At 55.0% G+C, this 17,862-nt stretch overlaps 2 protein-coding genes across 3 annotated transcripts; one reads left to right on the top strand and one right to left on the bottom strand.

Annotated features, from left to right (window-relative positions):
* Positions 1–575: 575 nt before the first annotated feature.
* On the bottom strand, positions 576–17,825 carry LOC130264033 (parathyroid hormone/parathyroid hormone-related peptide receptor-like). The gene is made up of 17 exons (XM_056511966.1): positions 17,684–17,825; positions 16,846–17,579; positions 16,493–16,643; positions 16,274–16,367; positions 7,101–7,448; positions 6,005–6,110; positions 5,490–5,600; positions 5,253–5,377; positions 5,008–5,102; positions 4,502–4,679; positions 3,403–3,556; positions 3,205–3,265; positions 2,601–2,667; positions 2,235–2,333; positions 1,866–2,003; positions 1,733–1,774; positions 576–1,502 (listed from the first exon to the last, which is right to left on the bottom strand). Exons 5-17 carry the CDS (start codon positions 7,167–7,169, stop codon positions 1,203–1,205), a joined length of 1,545 nt encoding a protein of 514 aa, XP_056367941.1. The 5' UTR covers positions 7,170–7,448; positions 16,274–16,367; positions 16,493–16,643; positions 16,846–17,579; positions 17,684–17,825; the 3' UTR covers positions 576–1,202.
* Positions 9,196–15,266, top strand: LOC130264038 (myosin light chain, embryonic-like). 2 transcript variants are annotated; one of them, XM_056511981.1, is made up of 7 exons: positions 9,196–10,087; positions 10,877–10,904; positions 11,410–11,559; positions 12,112–12,269; positions 12,503–12,527; positions 12,899–12,976; positions 13,694–15,266. In XM_056511981.1, the coding sequence occupies exons 1-7, from the start codon at positions 10,001–10,003 to the stop codon at positions 13,720–13,722; spliced, it is 555 nt and encodes a 184-aa protein (XP_056367956.1). In that variant the 5' UTR covers positions 9,196–10,000; the 3' UTR covers positions 13,723–15,266. The 2 variants fall into 2 exon arrangements, with proteins under 2 accessions (XP_056367956.1, XP_056367955.1); XM_056511980.1 differs by lacking the exon at positions 13,694–15,266 and having other exon boundaries at positions 12,112–12,964.
* Positions 17,826–17,862: the final 37 nt, after the last annotated feature.

The raw sequence follows: 17,862 nt of genomic DNA, 5'->3' as shown, positions 1-17,862 counted from the left end.
TGCTCCTTGTGGGATTATTGAAATTCCTCACCCCTCTCTCACCTACCAGGAGCCTCTTGAGAAGAGAGTGATTAAATATTGATCAGTGCCAGGGAGGCACAAGTGTCAGCTGCCAGGGCTGTGTGAGGTCCATGGGAACAAGGGAGCAGTGTGAGCAGCATTCCAGCTCGGGGGGATCTGTCCCGCAGGGACTTCCAAAGGCACTGATTCATTCCAAGAGATGATTTAAAACTGTGAATCCTGGAGCCCTTCCCTGTCTTGGCTCTTGGCTGTCCCTGCAGTCCCCTATGCTTGCTTTGCACCACAGCTTTTCACTGGAAGGTGCATGAATGCACACAATTATTTACCTGGTCCCTGTCACTGTCTTCAGCAAGAAATTGCTGCCTTGAACTGCATAGGAAGAAGATACTCATTGCTACCACCAACCTGCTGTTTGATCGATCTGCCATCTACCCCCTTCTTGGGAATGGCTTTTCCCTCCTGTCTGTGGCAGGGGCAGAGGGAGAGCAGCCGTGGCTGGGAACAGGGTTCCAGCCTCTGCCCTCTCTGCTGCTCTGGTCCGTGATGGATCACAAGGATGGGAAGAAGGCAGACAGATTCCCTTTATTCACCTCTCAGCCTGCAGTGGGATGACAGGGCCATGGCTGTTGCATGCAGGGGCCTTTGTGATAATGGATAAAGTGTTGGGGATCCAGGTCTTCCCTGCACCTTCCAGGCCGTGTTTGTCCTGCCTCCTCCATCCCACCCTGCCCAGTGCCCCCGCTGCAGTTTGTGGTTGTGGGTGGGTGTTCACTCTGCTCCCTCGGGCTGGACAAGGCTGGAGCTGGAGCTGGGCCAGGGGGTCCGAGGCAGGGTGGGGCTCTGGGGTGGGCTTTAACCGCCCTGGAGAAGTCGCCTCCCCCCCCCGTGGGGGTAGGAGTGAGCACGGAGGTGTTTCCTGGTGAAGACTCCAGGCTTTGCAAGCACAGAGATCCCATCAGTCACTTGCAGGTGGAGTAGAATGAGGTTTTATGGCTCGTTTTTGGGCCGGGGGAGGAGGAGCGAGAGCAGTGGTCCCTTGGCAGCCTGGCTCTGAAGAGGGGGCTGGGTTGTTCTGGCTGCTGGCCCTCCCTGGCTCTGTGCCGATGTGAGCAGAGCCCGAAGTCAGGATCAGCATCTTCCCAGGCACACCTGCACGCCCAGGTGAGAAACCCAGCCTGCGCTCACAGCATCGTCTCCAGCTCCTTGTTGGGCTCGGGGTGGCACTGGGTCAGGTCTGTCAGATCCACCGTGGTTTCCCCCCGCGGTTTGTGGCTCAGCTCCTGCCCGGGGCAGGGCAGCAGCTGCTCCGAGGCGCCGAGAACGTGTCCGGGCGGGCGGGGCCGGGCCGGGAGCAGCAGCCCCCGTGTGCCCCCCGCCCCCCGGCCCGCCCGGCTCCTGCCGCAGCTCCCGGGGCGCCCCCGCTGCCGCAGGTCCAGCGCCAGCAGCCTCCGGAAATGAGCCTTCTTGATCTCAGCCTGCACCTGCGGGCAGAGGGGCCTGCTGTGCCCACAGACTGCAAACTGCCTTGCCTTGCCCTTTGCCCTTACCTTCCTTTCCCTTTTTCCTTTCCCTTTTTTCTCTCCAAATCCTATTGAAAGGGATGGATCCGAGCTTTTTGCTCTGGTTATCACAGCCCAGGGCTGCAAGCTTGCCTTCCCTGACTCTAAAGGGGCTGGAACAGGGAGCTTAGCTCCTCACTCTTCCCACTTACCTCCCCATTGCAAAAGCAGTAGATAAAAGCCACAAAGAAACCCTGCCAAGAGACCGAAAGAGGTGGAGCTTGAGGTCCCTGAGGCTCCCTGGATGAACATCCCTCAGTGGTGGGAGCAGTCCCTGTCACACACCTGGGAGGAGTTGAAGAGCATCTCGTAGTGCATCTGGATCTGCCACAGGAGCCCGGAGACCTCGGTGTAGGGCACGGCCGTGAACACCACGTAGTGAACTCCAAAGAGTGGCATCAGCACCAGCGTGGACTTGAGCAGCTTCCTGAGGGGAGACACCTTGGAGCTGTCACCAGGGCAGCCCCCAGCCCCTGCCGTGCCCAGGCTGGAGGGGGGAGCAGGAAGAGCTCAGAACTCCAGAGCCAGGCTTCACTCCAGCAGAGCTGGCTGCTGCTGTCCTGCCACCCTTCCTCACTCCTCCAGCCCCTCCCACAGCTCTGGGAGCTGTCCTGGCTGAGCAGGCAGGACACGAGGCTCTGGAGCTGCCAGCACTTGCCTGTACTGCTGCCGGGGGTCCAGCTTGCCCGTGGTGGTCTCCCAGAGCTTGGAGGCCAGCACCCGGACGATGTTGAGGAAGAGGAAGAAGTTCACCTGCCCAGAGACACCAGTGGTGCTGGGGCCCACTGTGCTCTGGGGGACACAGGCAGGCAGCTCTGGGCGAGGTGCAGGCAGGGACAGGGCAGTGGTGCTGAGGGAGATGCAGGGCAGGAGGGAGCAGAGCCCCTGGATCCCTCTGGGCTCTCCCTGGCTATCAGAGGGGCTGGGACAAAACTCCAGTGACCACAAGCAAACAGCTCTGGTCTCTATCAATCCTCTTTCCCCAAAAGGAATTGGGAGGTTCATCCACAGGATTCTTACCACAACAGCAGTCAGGATGGGGACCTGATAAATCCACTTCATGTTCCCTGCACTGAGGTCCCAGCACCTGAGAATCCCAGTAAAGAAACTCCTTGGAGAAAACTGGCAGCACTGGGAAGGATGGCTCCCTGTACCCCAACCACCCAGCGCCCCCATCTCCCACTCTTCACCCCCCTGGTGGGCTTGGTGTAAATCCTGAGCTGTAGCTACAAGTATTTGTAACCATGGTGGGGCAAAGCAGGTTTAAATGAGCATTAATGCTCCTGAAGGATCTTTGGCCACATCATCTCAACCTCCTGCTGTTCATAGGGTGACCTTTCTCATTTTAAAATGCCTCACTCCAGAATGTGCCCTTTAGGATCCATCTCTGTGCCGTTTATTGATCAAGTTATGCTGCAAACCTGCATCCACCATCCTCCCAAATGCAGAACAAAACCACTATTGCTCTGCATTACTGACAATTCTGTGAACAAGCCTTGAATGTGTGCTCCCTCCTGTTGTTCTTTCTGGAAAATTTTCATTTCCAGAAAGCTCTGGTGCCCGCAGATGGTTTGCTGGCATTTGCAGCCACTCTTGCCCTCCCGGAGGCCCTGGCTGTACGTACTGAGTATCGGCCAGCGAGGCCCTGACACTGGCCCAGACAGACACGAACACAGCAGGGACACCTGGAGGGGTAGGGCAGAGTCAGGAGCAGGGTTGGAACATCACCTTTGCCATCCAAGCAATTCCTGAATCCCCTGCCCTTGCCTGGGCAGTGGTGCAGCTCAGCTGTGGCCAATGCCCAGCTGGGGTCTGTGCTCACCCCAGCCGATGATGATGAGCACCCATAGATAGTTCTTGTTGGAGAGAAAGGCCATGAAGATCAGGCTGTGCAGGTAGAGACCTTCCACCAGGATCCAGTAGTGGTTGGTGGCCAGAAAATAGAGGAAGAGGGTCACCACCACCTTGCAGCCAACCTGTGGGCACAGGGAGATGCCCGAGTCAGGCTGGTCCCCAAAGCAAAACCTGGTGGCTTTTGCTTTCTGGTCACCAAAACCCAGCTGTGCCCCCTGTTCTCCTTGCATCTCCCCTGGGATATTCCAGCATCTTCCATCCCATAGGGCAGCCTATGCACACAGGTCAAGGTACTCTGTGGTTCTGGTCACTACTGTGGCACCAGGACAGGGAGGAGCTGGGCAGAGCCAAAGGTGGAACTGGATCCCCTTCCCCTGAACAGCACAGACCCAGAAACACTCAGACACACTGACACAAACAGATACAAACTCTGAAACACACATACACACTCACACAGACTCAAACTCTGAAACACACAGGCACTCACACTCAGGCACTCACAGGCACACACTCACTGGCACTCTCACACACACACTCAGGCACTCACACACACAGGCTCTCACACACACACACACACACACACACTCACACACACACTAGCGCACACTCACACACACACACTCAGGCACTCACACACACACACACTCTCACACACTCACACACTCAGGCACTCACACACACACACACACACTCAGGCACTCACACACACACTCTCACACACTCAGGCACTCACACACACACTCTCACACACACACACTCTCACACACTCACACACTCAGGCACTCACACACACACTCTCACACACTCAGGCACTCACACACACACTCTCACACACTCACACACTCAGGCACTCACACACACACTCTCACACACTCACACACTCAGGCACTCACACACACACTCACTCACACACTCAGGCACTCACACACACACTCTCACACACTCACACACTCACACACACACACTCTCACACACTCTCACACTCTCTCACACACACTAAGACACTTGAGGATCCCATCCCGTTGCATCAGAGCTCCCAAACCCCCTTCCCTCCATGCCCCACTTGCCAGGTGGCCCCGCTGGCCTGGCAGGGGGCCCCTGAAATCGTCCTCCCGTGTCCTGCTGCTGTCGCTGGGCGTGGTGCCCGAGTAGAGCACCAGGTCCTTGAGGAAGATGCTGAGGGCCCGGCAGATGAAGGAGGTGAAGAGGTGCACGTGGATGTAGTTCCGTGTGCAGTGCAGGCGCCTGCAGAGAGGATGTGACACAAACCAACCCCCAGATGCCCCCCTCAAACCAACTCATCACACCTGGCTTCAGGGAATGGGGGGCTCAGTGTGGGCTGGGGGATGTCTGGGCACAGAAACCAGACCTGGGAGCGAGTGGGGTGTCCCACTGACAGGGTGGAGCAGATCAGGAGCTGGTCACACTGGCGCTGTTTGGGGCTTTGGGAAGTTGGCTGTGCCGGGTCTGGGGTTGTTCCCATTCCATTGGGGGCTGCCCCTTCCCTGGGCTTGTGTGAGTGAACAATGGGATGGGGGTTCTCCCAACAGGAGGGGCTTTGGCCTCTTCTTACTTGAAGTAGGAGAGGATGCAGATGGCGACGATGAGGGAGGCCAGGGAGATAGAGTAGCCCACGGTGTACATGAGGTGCAGGCGGTCAAACACCTCCTGGAAGAGAAGGGCTGAGCTCCAGCTCCCTGCCAGAGCACAGGGGGAGCAGGGCTGGTTTGAGGAGTGGAGAGGGAAGAGCCTCCTGCCCCAGCACTTCCCCTGGCCCCACCCACCCCCCTTTGGTAGCAGCTCTGACAAACAAGTTACCCGCTGGCGGCTGCGGCTCTCGGAGGAGAAGAGCAGGGCACACTCCGTGTAGTTGGCCCAGGTCTTGTTGATGCTGAGAGCCATGGCCCAGGTGCCATAGGCACTGCAGTACCTGTAGGCGTGACCTGGGAGCAGCAACAAGCACCGTGGCAGCAGGAGGAGCCACGGGCAGCCCAGACTTGTCCCTGCCCCAGGATTGTCACCAGGCTGAGGTCACTGCCCAGGTACAGGACTTGCCTTTGTGGTTGAAGTCGTAGATGTAGTCGGGGCAAGGCACAGACACCTCCTGGCTGGGGGAGCCCCTTGGCCAGCAGATGATCCCATCCCACTCCGGAGGGCAGCTGGGGTCTGGCCAAAGAGCAAAGACACATCTCACATCTCACAACTCCTCAGCAGAACCTCTGGCTTCCCCAGATGTGTACTGGACCAGGGGGAGGAAACACTGCCACAGATCCCCCTGGGCTGCAGAGAGAGAGAAGCTGCAAGGGGCCAGGGAAGGAGACACATCCCACCCCTTCCAGATGGGGCAAGGCCCCATCCACAGCTCTTGTTTGTGGAGTTCACGGAGCTGTCTGGAAAATGCTGGAGCCAGTGCTGGCTGCACCCAGAACACAGATGGTGCCCTGAGCTCCACAAACCCCCAGGAGCCAGGTGTCCTCAGCCCATCCAGCCCCAACAGAGAGCACAGCATTCCCCACGGTGTAACCAGCTCCAGCTGGGCTGGCTGACCCAAGCACAGGGGAGAACAACACCTTTGATCTTCTCCAGCTGGGCCTTTATATCCCTCTGACACTTTTCCTTGGCCTCCACCAGGAGATAGATCTGCTCTTCTTTCGTGAGAACATCATCGGGATCGACCTGCCAGGACAAAACCCAAGTGACAATCACTTGGCATGGCTGTGCTCTCCCAGCCCTCTCCAGGAGAGTCAGGTTTGGGTGGCTTTGGGTGCCTTTGGGTAGATTCAACAACACAGGAAAGAAAAAACCTCTTCCTTCCTTCCTGCTCTCATTTTTCCCTTTTCCAATGCCAATGCTGAACCCAAGCTCCTTCCCTCTCCATGGTCATTTCTGCTAATGGTTTTCTGCAGAAAACAGTGGCCTGTCAGACTCCTGTCCCACCTCCCTGTCACCCACCAGCAGCAGTGCTGGGTGTCCCTGCTCCCATGCTAAGCTCTCCAGACCTGGTCTGGCAAGCCCTGGGTAAAGTGGGGCTCAGCAAAGCAGCTCCTTCCCGTGACCAGAGCAGACAGCACAACCACAGCCCATGGCACCTTCAGCCTCCCCATCACACCACATGTGCAAATGTCTTTTGGGGTGTTTTGGGCTAAGGGCTTGAAGGGGTTTAGAGCCAGGATGAGGACACAGCTCTGAAGTGAAAAGGAGCTGGTGTGCAGAGGGGTCACTCTCCCCAGTCTGCCCCCACTGAACACAGCCAAACCTGACCCCAAAGAGGAGACCCAGGGCTCCCTTCCACGCTCTTCCCCAAACCAGCATCTGGCTGGGTGAGTGGAGGCTGCTCAGGGGTGTGGGGCAGGATGCTGGGGGTGCTGCCTGGCTGTGGGAGTCTCACTGGCTGTGCCCAGCTCTGTCCCACATCTTGCAGCCCTCCTGCACTGCTGGTAAACAGCCTGCTCTGCTCCCCTGACACTGAGCCCTGCCCTGCACGTGTCCAAGAGATGGAAAAGCCATCAGTGCCCCCATGGCTGCTGGAAAGCTTTTAGCAAGAGTGGAGATGCTTTCCCCTCCTGCCCTGAGCCCTGCAGAGCAGGAGCACAGCCAGCCCCGCCCGGGCCAGTGGCACACACAGTTTAAAGCCAGGAGAGGGACCGAGGGGCCACGCAGACTTACCAGAGCCCAGGCCGAGCTCAGGAGGCAGCAGCAGAGCAGAGTCACCAGCACAGGGCCAGGCGCCTCCATGGTGCCACCGTGTCACTGGGAGCAGGATGGCTGCCAGGGGTGGAGAGGGCTGCTGTGCTCAGCAGGACACAGCATCTTCTGGGATGAGGTGAGCCGGCAGGGGCACAGCCCGTGCCCGGCAGATCAGGGCTGGGAGAGCCCCCGTCCCTGTGGGGTCCCTACAGGGACCTGCTCACAGCCTGTCCATGCAGGGGGGTTTCTCCCCACACCATGCTTGATCCTATTCTCTCTTTGTGTCTTGCCTGCTTTAGCAGCTCCGGGAGTGTGTGCAAACAATTCCTGTTCGGATGGGGATGGCAGAGGTTTATTGGCTCAGCCCAAGGTGCTAAAATCCTCTTCATTCAAGGCAGATTCCTCTTCTCCTTTCAGAAACTTCTCTTACTGCCTGGTTGCTCATTTCTCAGCTGTCACAGCATTCCCCCATTGCCCCCAAGCTCCTAAGTCCCTTCTAGCCCCAGACTGGTGCCAAGGAGCTGGAGGAAGGTGAAGAAAATCCAGCGAGGTGGCTGGAGGCAGGCAGGCACAGGGTGCAAGCACGTGAGCAGCACCTCGAGCTGAGGCTCCTGCGATGGGATGTCTTTCAGGCAGACGCCAGTTTAACCCTTTTCCTTCTCCAGGGGCTGGGATGTGTTATGGGGAGATGTGCTGGGGTCTGTCCTGCTCCCCCCAGGCACCTGCAGTGACCTCAGGGCACGTCTGCATTCAGTGTCCTCGGGAGAGGGGCTGGAGGCTCCAGCCTGGGGCAGGGGGTGGAGGGGGCAGGCACTGGGATGGGGTCCCACACTGTCACTGGACATCAGGTCAGAGCTGGTCCCACTGCAGCTGTCACCATCCCTTGTCCCCTGGCATGGCCCCAGAGCTGTCCCCTGCCCTTCAGGGTCATGCTGATGCCCAGCCTGCTCCCACCACCCAGCCAGTTCCAACTCCTTGGGACCCTCAGCAGCCCCAGCATCCCCTGGGAATGGGGCACAAACAGGGGAGCCCTCTTTCCCCAGGCAGGTTGTCATTAGTGGGACGAGGCTGGAATTCAACAGCCCAGTGCCAAATCCCTGGAACAGCAGCTCCCAGCCTGGGCCCCTCCCTTGGCCCATATAATCTGTGTCCAGACACAGCTCTTGCTGCTTCTGTAAATGCCCCAGTCCTGCACAGAGCAGCAGAGGCCCCAGAGCCTTCCTTGGGGCTTTCCTGGCAAGGCAGCTCGTTCTGGTCCCAGCCAGGAGCCCCCGTGAGGAGGGTCAGAGTCCTGCTGGGCTCCTGCTGGAGAAGGGAATGTCCAGGGGAGCACCACAAGCCCCAAGGACAGGGCTGAGGAGGAGCTGCTGCCCTGCTAATGGAATCAGACAGCAGAACAAGCCCCACAGTGGCCATCAGCTGAAAATCAGGGAGGGACTGGGGACATTGTCGGCAGCTGCCTGTCCCCACCGCCGGCCATGGCGTGGGTGTGACACCAGCTCTGCCAGCAGCTCCTGGGGATGCTGCACGGGCACGGGGGATGAGCAAGGGATAAACAGTCAAACTGCACCATGAGTGTTTTCTGAAGGCTCTGCTGGGTCTGACTTCTGACCCAGAAGCTGCTGTGGACTGAAGATGGAGTTAAGGTGAGGTTATTTTGGAGTCAGATGGATGCTGAGGGGGAGGCAGCTCAAGGGCAATTTGACTCCCTTGATTTCCCAGCGAAACCTGACCCAGGCTCTGAGTTCACACTTAGCAAAACATGTTGAGTTTTTTGCTAAATGACTTGTTATACTCTAGAGAGCTCTGGAAAGCAATGATTGCAAATGACACCCATCCAGCCCCCTCAGCTCCCCAGTCCCCGCTAGCAATGAGGAGATGATGGCACAGAGAATTCCCAGCAGTGTGGCTGCTCCCTCCTCCTGAATGACCCCTGTAACTCCTCCTTTGCCCCAGCGCCCCACACATCTTGTTAAAGTTGATGGTTTAGATTGTCTCAGTAAAACCCTCAAACCCCATATTCTAGGATGCTGAACTTCAAGGAATTCTGTGCCTTTGTGAGTCTTCAAGAAGAGAGAGAGATCAGCATCATCTCCCACCAGAGCCTGCCCAGCACCTGCAGAGGAGCCAGAAGGAGACCCCATCTTCCCTGCAGGTTTTGGAGATGCTTGGGATGGGTGGTGCAAAGCTGGGAAAGATTTGCACTGATGAATTCAGTTGAGGCTTTGGCCATCATTTCCATTCCCTCACTAGCCACCCTGAGGGAGGTGAGCACCTACACTGGTCCTTTCCAGGGCATCAGCTCAGCCCTGGGGAGAGACTGGGACAGAGCAGACCCTGAGCACGAGGCCAAGGGAGTGTTCAGAGAGTTCTGAACCCCTTTGGAGCAGCCCTTCACAAAGCCTGGTGTAAAAAGGGCCCTGCAGCGCTGGCCCTCGCAGCCTGCCTGCAGCCAGGCGCATTTTGCCCTGGCTATCACCGCAGCTTTAGCAGCCATCCTGTTGCTATTTTCTTGCCTGGCCCCCGTGGCCATTGGCGTTTAGGTTTCAGTGATCATTCAGCAAGCAGCCCCCATGCAGCCCACCCGGTGCAGGTGCTGGAGGGGGACACGTCCCCCCTTTTACAGCTGGGAGGGGGGCGGCTGGTGGCTCCGTGGAGCCAGGAGCCGATGACAATGGGCAATTGTCAAATTGGGGCCCCTCTCGTTTGAGTTTTCTTCCTTTTATAGTAAGTAGCAGTTGCTCCAGCAGCTGGCCTGCCCCTCCAGGGTGAGCTCTGGGCTCCGTATATAAGGGAAGGAGCAGCCCTTGCTTTTCATCCCTCCGATCGCTCCCGGCTGGGCGCAGGACTCATCCCGCACCTCCGCAAATCGCAGCGCGATGCCGCTCAGGAAACCCGAGCCGAAGAAGGATGCAGCCAAAGCAGCTCCAGGCTCGGAGCCTGCCTTCGATCCCAAGAGCGTGAAGGTGAGTGAGGAATGAAGACGTCACCGCGTTTCTCGTGCCTGTCATCTGCAGGCACAGGCGGTGCAAAGCGCTCTGGAAATGGCATTAGCCAGGCTGGAAGCCAGCCTTGAGAGGGGAAAATTATCGGCTTGTGTGGATGCAGCAGGCTGGCAGTGATGCTGTCCTCGCTGGGGAGATGTCTCAGTCTTCCCCACCCAGCCCTGCCCTGCACTCCCTGCAGCTGTGGCCACAGCCAAACCCCAGCTCCTGCTGAGACCCTGTGTCGGGGCCCCAGCAGCAATAAAAGCTTCTCTGCCACCCACTGTCTCCATCCTCAAGTATTTTGTTGCCTGCATTGCCTCCTCCACATAAGAGCATCCTTTATCCAACGGCTCCACAACAGGAACTCACTTTTTCCATGATTCCTCGGGATACCCATGTTTTAAAGCCAGAGCTGTGACAGGAGAGTTATTAAGAGCAGGCTCAGCATGGATGCTGTTTAATCACTTGAACTTGGTATCAGATCCTAAAATAACATCCTTTCCACCCAAAATAATCCTACCTGTGGTCTGAGCATCCCTCCTGCCTGCCCACCCTGCTGTTGCCAGCTGTGCTCCCCACAGGGATCTCAGCTGCACAGCGAGGGCAGAGCAGTCGGGGACACGGCCCAGCCAGACAAGGCACAGATATGGGGCAGGGACATGGCCCCTGCCCTGAGCCTGGGGAGGGAGAGCTCCAGAGGGGACAGTTCCTTTTTCCTTCAGCAGCAGCCCACATCTCATGTCCGGCTCTGCTTCCTTCTCTTTACAGATTGAATTCACGGCAGAGCAGATTGAAGGTAAGTGCTGAGTTCAGCTTCTCTCACATATGGCTTTAGAAATCAGGTAGTTTTTCCAGGTAGTTTTTCACCACAGACACAGGAGCCAAGGTTCCACACACCAAATACCCTCTTGGGGGAAAGGCCAGCGGGATCCAGAGCCTGGCAGGGAAAAGGTATTTTTCCTTCATAGTGTGAGATGCAGCCTGGGTCAAAGCCAGGGCTTCTGGTGGGAGGAACAGCCTCTGCAACACAGGGACAGCCCCAGCGAGCGGAGATGTGAGTGGAGAAGGGGATAAGTAGATAAGTCCTGCAGCAAAGCCAGCTGCTGAGGGTGAGGGATCCAGCAGGTCACCCAGCCAGCTCTGCAGAGGTGACAAAACCTGCTCGGGCAGCTAAGGAGCCTGGCAAACCTCAGTATTGCACAAGCTCACTGGGGCACGTGTCGGTCCCTTGTCCCCTCCCTGCTGCCAGGCACGAGTGCTGCCCTGCACGGGAACGGGGAACCCCAGCTCTCTTCCCGCAGAGTTCAGAGAAGCCTTCGGGCTGTTTGACCGGACGCCTGCGGGGACGATGCAGATCAGCTACGGGCAGTGCGGGGACGTGCTGCGGGCGCTCGGCCACAACCCCACCAACGCTGAGGTCCTCAAGGTGCTGGGCAAGCCCAAACCAGAAGGTGACAGCAAACTGGGACAGGGTGGGACAAGCGATTCCTGTGCTCCCTGGCAGCAAGTAGAGGGTTACATTCCCTGTAGGAAGAACCCTGCAAGGTGAAGGAATTGGGAAGGAAATCATGCAGACAGGCTTCATTCCTGTGGAATTCCTTCACTCCCCTTCCCCATACCATGGTGATGATATATGGCATAGGCAGTCCTCACACAGAAATGGTGGCAAGTGATGCTTAGCAGACTTCATCCTGAACTGGTGCAAACTGGTATAACCAGACCAGTCCCAGTACGGCCACATTACTGTGGTGACAGATGACCCACCATTAGGTCATCTAGTCTAGTTTTGGGCTGATATCAGGGGTCTCGATGCAGTCCCCTGATTTAATACTTTATTCCTCATAAGGATCTTCCAATCTCAAGCCTAATATAATAGTTCCGTCTCCTCAAGGGGTTCTCCCCTGCACTCTGATGGAAAAGAGACCAAGAGAATTAGTCAGGAGGCCCTCAGAGGTTGAATTCAGCCTCATGAACTTCATCTCTGACCCCATCTCCCCTTCCAGAAATGAACACAAAGATGCTGGACTTTGAGACCTTCCTCCCCATCCTGCAGCACTTCACCCGCAACAAGGAGCAGGGCACCTTTGAGGACTTTGTGGAAGGGCTTCGAGTCTTTGACAAGGAGGGCAATGGGCTGGTCACACTGGGTATGGCTGGGGCTGTGCCCTGTGCTGGTCACACTGGGTATGGCTGGGCTGGTCACACTGGGTATGGCTGGGGCTGTGCCCTGTGCTGGTCACACTGGGTATGGCTGGGCTGGTCACACTGGGTATGGCTGGGGCTGTGCCCTGTGCTGGTCACTCTGGGTATGGCTGTGCTGGTCACACTGGGTATGGCTGGGCTGGTCACACTGGGTATGGCTGGGCTGGTCACACTGGGTATGGCTGTGCTGAGCTGTGCCATGTGCTGGTCACTCTGGGTGTGGCTGTGCTGGTCACTCTGGGTATGGCTGGGCTGGTCGCTCTGGGTATGGCTGGGGTCAAACTGTGCTGCTGTTCACAGGCTCTTTCAGGGGCCCATAGTCCTGAATGTGTGGCCATTTCCATCTCATGCCATAGCTTCATGCATGACCCTTGCAAGATGGAAACTCCAGACCATCCTGTTATCAGACAATAGTTGTAGTGTGGTCCTCTCTCCACCATGTCCCTCCAGCATCCCTCAGTAGTGGCACACAGCTCTTCTTTAATCCCCTTCTCCCCGCTCTGATGTCCTCAGTTATCTGGAGGAAGGCCAGGAAAGTCCTGGCAGGCTGAAAGCCCTTCCTCTCACCTCTCCATCCTCCTCTTCCAGGAGAGAAGATGACGGAAAGCGAGGTGGAGCAGCTCATGGCAGGGCAGGAAGACGCCAACGGCTGCATCAACTACGAAGGTAGGAGCAGGAGATTCCCAGGGGGCCGTGTCTTGTCTGAGGGTGCAAAATGCATCCTCTGCAAAGGGTCTGCTTGGACTTGATGATCTTAATTGTCTTTTCCAACCCTAATGACTCCATGATTCTATGACATTGATGATCACTGGAAGGGAGGTGTGAACCACCTTCCAAAGCCTTTCCAAAAAACCACTGAGACATGTCAGCTGGGGTGGGAACAAGGTGCTTGTGCCAGTGATTTCCAGGAAAAGCAGCTGAAGGCAGCATGTTTCCAAGGAGTTCAGGGCTGCTTTATCCACAGTTTTGGCACTGTTTTGTTGCAAGCTATTGAAAATAAACAAAGCCAGCATCTTTCTCAGCAGAGGCTAATTGAGAACATTTGGAGACAAGGATCACTCACTACTCCAAGAGGGTGAAAATCTGGAATAGGAGGTGGTTAAATTTAGGAACCTCTAAAATTGCAGGGCAGTAAGAAAAAGAGGGGACCCATTTTCCTTGGCCTCAGAAAAATGGGGATAAAGGTTCATCTCCAAGGCTGGCATCACTCTGACCAGGTTGGGGATGGCATGCAAAAAGTAGGAACAGAAAGAGGAATATTAGTCCTGGAACAGCATCACCTTCTTCCCTGAGGGGTCTGGGCTGGGGGTCCCCCCTGCTGCCTGTCCACCTGCCCCTGCCACTTCACATATCCCGACCCTTCATGGTCTCATTTCTCCTCAGCTTTTGTCAAGCACATCATGTCTGGATGAAGAGAGAAACTTCAGGTGAGTGCAGTGACAATTCCTGCTGCTCACTCCAGAACTGGAAATCCTGCAAGTAACAGCAAGGACAGAGAAGCCCAAATCCAAACCTGCAGTGGATTAATGCCACAGGAATAATCCCAGCTCTGAAGGCACAAAAGTTACGTTGACGATAAGGAATTTAATTTGTAACTCCTCCCAATTAAAATTTAAAATCTATAAAATTAAAATTTAAATTTTAAAATTTATATGGACAGCCCCTCTGATGGTCATTTGTGGTCTGGGTAATTGTGTGGAGTCTCTTCTTGGAAAGAAAGAGGGGGTTGATGGTCCTATTTTCTAACCTGCCAGAAGCTGAAGGGGTCAACAACAGCCAGTGGGAATCAATAGCTTTAAATCTGCATCAGTGAATGACTCGATACTAAGAACATATTAACTACTTAGAGAGGAAATTTCCAAACTGAGGAATACATTTCCCATTAATGTTACAAAGAATGTGGAAAGTGTACCAAGGATGTTTGTTAAACTTTTTCGTGTTCCTTGAGATCTTCCTGGGAAAACAGAGGAACATTGCTAAGGGGATGAGGTTTCTTTAAGGGTGAATTATCCCTCAAAAATCTATTCAATTGAAAAGAAAATCCAAATTGCTGCCTGGCCCCAGCCTCCCCTGCCAATTTCTTATGATTTCATGATCTATTTACTTCTTTAAAATATTTCTCGTACCTCTCAGCTATGTAAAAGGCAGGAGGCTGGGGGGGAGGGAAGTAAAAATGACCTTCAGATATGGTTAAATACACAAATTAAACATTTAAAAATCTCTCCCCTCTCAAAATCTCTTTAGACATCAGAAAGTTAAAACACAGACAGACAGAAGTCTGAACTTTGAATGTTCAGCATCCTTTTTATCTTCTTTTTAATCCATTTCTCTCCGGTTCCTGTTCATCAGCTCAGCAATACAGATGGTTGAGTGGCAAATGCCAGGAGATTTAATTCTTCACATAACTATTTGCATATAAAACTCTTTTTAAAATGGTCTTGAATTACAGCTCTTGACATTTTGGGTTCATCTGAGAAGGAATACTCTGAATACTCTCAACCCAAAGATTCTTTGCATCCAGTCCTCTCCTGCTTGTCTCCCAGGCTCTCAGAGGCACCATGTTGAGGTTCCTCCAGCCATGTCCCTTCCCTGGGATGTTTGGCCTGAGCCCTCCTGAAGCGTTGCCCACCACAAGCCTGGTATTCAATGACATATCTGCAACTAGGTTTTAAAGTTACTCTTTCAGGTTTTCCCTGTGACATTTGTCTCATTAAATTTCATTCCTTCCTCCCTTACATGGTTTGTCTGATTTTACCCATTGACACGGTGGGGGAGGAGACCCCTCGGGATTTGTGGGCCAGGTCCAGCCTCAGGGTCCCTGGGCTGTGGGTGATGTCCTGCCTGGGATGGAGCCCAGCCAGGGTGGGCTCCTGCATGGTTCTCCTCCAGGCAGATGTTGGTGTGTTCCAGCCAGGAGCTGTGTGACTCAAGCTGGTGACTCTCTCCCTCTTCCTAACTGCAAAGTAATCTTCAGAGCATCACCACAAGTGGTGAATAATTCATGACACATAACTCAGCCTTCCCATCAGCAGAACACCTGGGAGCAGAGAATGCTTCCCTTTGATTTGTTCCCTGTTCCAACGTCCTCACTCTGCCTTTGACTAGAAATTGAAGGCATTTTGCTCCAACGTGTTGACTTCAGCTGCCACTCGCTCGTTCCTGTGCAGTGACTGAGTAACAGCTGCTTTCAATTCCCACTGTTTGATTCAACTGCTCATAAAAAGCAACATAAGCTGTTTATAGATGCAAGATTAGATTTGAGCTCCTCTCTGTGCTATTCCTGCATCTTCCATTGGGCAGGGTCTGGGCACCTCGTGCTTTTAATGGACTATCTGTGCTTTAACCTCCTGGAGGATGGTGGTGATGGGGCCAGAGGGACCCTGCTCGCTGTGCACTCACTCTTTGTCCTTGTCACTGCCACGGCACAGCTCCTGCAGCAGAACGTGCTGTGGCAGAGAGGAAAGGAGCAGAGGACAGGTGGGGACCTGCTCAACTCACAGAGGAAATCCACAGCAGGACTGGGAGGCCAGGAGCTGTGATATCCCTGCTATGGCCATGATATCCTGCTAGCCTTGACATTCCTGCTAGAGCCATGATATCACTACAGCCTTGGTATCTCTGCTAGCCATGATATTCCTGCTATAGCTGTGATAGTCCTGCTATAGCTGTGATATCCCTGCCCTGCAGCCAAGAGGCTGCACTCTCACTCCTCTGTGGAGGGCACAGGCCCCAGCTTCCATGCTGAAAGGAGTAACACTGAATTAAAACCCAAGTGAGACCTGCAAAGAGACAGACAGAAAGCAAGCAGTGGGAAATGACAGGAAAACAGTTTTCCCTATGAAAAATCCAGCCCTTGGAGCTCCCCTGGGAAAAGAGGCAGCCACACTTTACTTTAATGTGTCTCTTTAGGATAAAGCAGGTTGGAATTGTGCACTTGAACAGGCACAGTATGTATGTCTGTACCTCTGCTCGTGCCTCCATGCCTCTTCCCCTGGCAAGGCTGCTCCTCTTCTCCTCGGGAAAAGTCAAAGATTCCATAGAAAAAGTGGCTTTAGTCCTGTGGACATTTATAAAAGCATCTGTGGGTGCCAGTGAGTGACCCCCCAGGCCTCACAGAACTGCACTGTAGGACTGAGGAGTCTCTGTAAATCCAGATCTCCCAAGACAGCAGCAAACACTGACCTTTTACAGTTTGGATGCTTTACATGAATTCCAGGGGACTCTGAGGAGAGGTACAAGGAGCCCCCATGCTCGGCAGAGCCTGTATCTCCTCAGGCTGTGATAAGACAGACTCTCATACCAAAGAAGGTCTGGATGTCAGGAGTTCTGTGCCCTGGGGAATGGGAGAGACAGATGGAGCCAGCTTTCATCCCCAGGAGGAGTTATCTGCAGTGCATGAGATCAGGAGGAGGGTGAACATGGACTGTGCTCCTTGAAAGGCTCCTTGGAGCCCCAGACCACGTACACACAGCACCATCAGTGAGTGAGGCCAAAGGCCTCCAGGGGAGGAGACACTTCACTGTCCTGTTACTCACAGCCTCCTGGCTGGCAAAATGACTTGGATCAGCCTGATCAGGAAACCAGGCACAGGTCCATCCCTGGCACAGCACCGCTCTGGGCCCTGTTTATTTGTCTCATCTGAAGGATTGAAGAAAGCTTTTCCTGCTCACACCCTGAAAGCAAACACCTGCAGATTTGCTGCCAATAACAAATTTGTAAGGACACCTTTCAGAAGCGCAGAGGAACCAGGGAAGGAGGCAGGCTGAGCCCTCCTGCTCCACACACAGCTTTTATTCCCAAAATACAGCCCCTGCCCGCATGTGTCAGCACATGAGGATGTGACCTTGGCCCAAGTGCAAGTGCAAGAGCAGAGCTGCTGGAGCACAGAGCCCGTGTGCAGTGTGTGCACTGGGGTGCCGTCATGGCTCATTCAGCAAGCCCCAGAAGGATTTGGAGAAGGAAGGCCTCTGCTAGCTGCAGGTGGCTATTGACAGGTCAGTATTTTCAATAAATTGAGGTTTACTTGTGCATCTTTATTCCAAAGCTCTGTGTGCCAGATATCACATTTTCAAAAACACCCCAGCTGTAATTGGCAAATTACCTGCTTTGTACTTACATCCCAGTTTTACTCCTGGATATGAGGACACCACGAGGAATTTCCTCACAGAATGGGTTGTTAAACATGGGCAGGAGCTGCCCAGGGAGCTGGTGGAGCCCCCATCCCTGGAGATGTCCAGGGAAGGACTGGACGTGGGGTCAGTGCTCTGGTCTATTGACAAGGTGGAGATCAGTCACAGGTTGGCCTCAATGATCTGGGAAGTCTTTTTGAACCCACATGATTCTGCGATTTTGTGATATCGCGGCTGAACCTACCTGGGAGCACCATCAGCACGGGCACCTCAGTGACGGGGACAGAGCCGGGCCGTGCTGACCCCGGCACTGGGAACGGGGACACGGAACCACGAGCCAAGCCCAGCTCGGGACACACTGGTTACGGCAGGAGGGAGCCCTCGGAGCAGGGAGCAGGGATCCCCAGAGCCGCTCTGTGGCAC

This window comes from Oenanthe melanoleuca, chromosome 27 (assembly GCF_029582105.1).
Source record: "Oenanthe melanoleuca isolate GR-GAL-2019-014 chromosome 27, OMel1.0, whole genome shotgun sequence".
In the NCBI taxonomy this organism is placed as follows: domain Eukaryota; kingdom Metazoa; phylum Chordata; class Aves; order Passeriformes; family Muscicapidae; genus Oenanthe; species Oenanthe melanoleuca.
Note: the sequence above shows the minus strand (reverse complement) of the source record. Positions and strands in the feature narration are given on the sequence as shown.

Bases quoted from the DNA above. Each gene is read 5' to 3' on its own strand.
- LOC130264033 (XM_056511966.1), bottom strand. From the start codon at position 7,169: ATGGAGGCGCCTGGCCCTGTGCTGGTGACTCTGCTCTGCTGCTGCCTC. The intron at 3,266-3,402 runs GTGAGCACAGAC...CTACCCCTCCAG, and splicing joins GCTCATCATCATCGGCTGGG to GTGTCCCTGCTGTGTTCGTG. The intron at 2,668-3,204 runs GTACGTACAGCC...TGGGATTCTCAG, and splicing joins GCCTCGCTGGCCGATACTCA to GTGCTGGGACCTCAGTGCAG.
- LOC130264038 (XM_056511980.1), top strand. From the start codon at position 10,001: ATGCCGCTCAGGAAACCCGAGCCGAAGAAGGATGCAGCCAAAGCAGCT. The intron at 10,905-11,409 runs GTAAGTGCTGAG...CTCTTCCCGCAG, and splicing joins CACGGCAGAGCAGATTGAAG to AGTTCAGAGAAGCCTTCGGG. The intron at 11,560-12,111 runs GTGACAGCAAAC...CTCCCCTTCCAG, and splicing joins GGGCAAGCCCAAACCAGAAG to AAATGAACACAAAGATGCTG.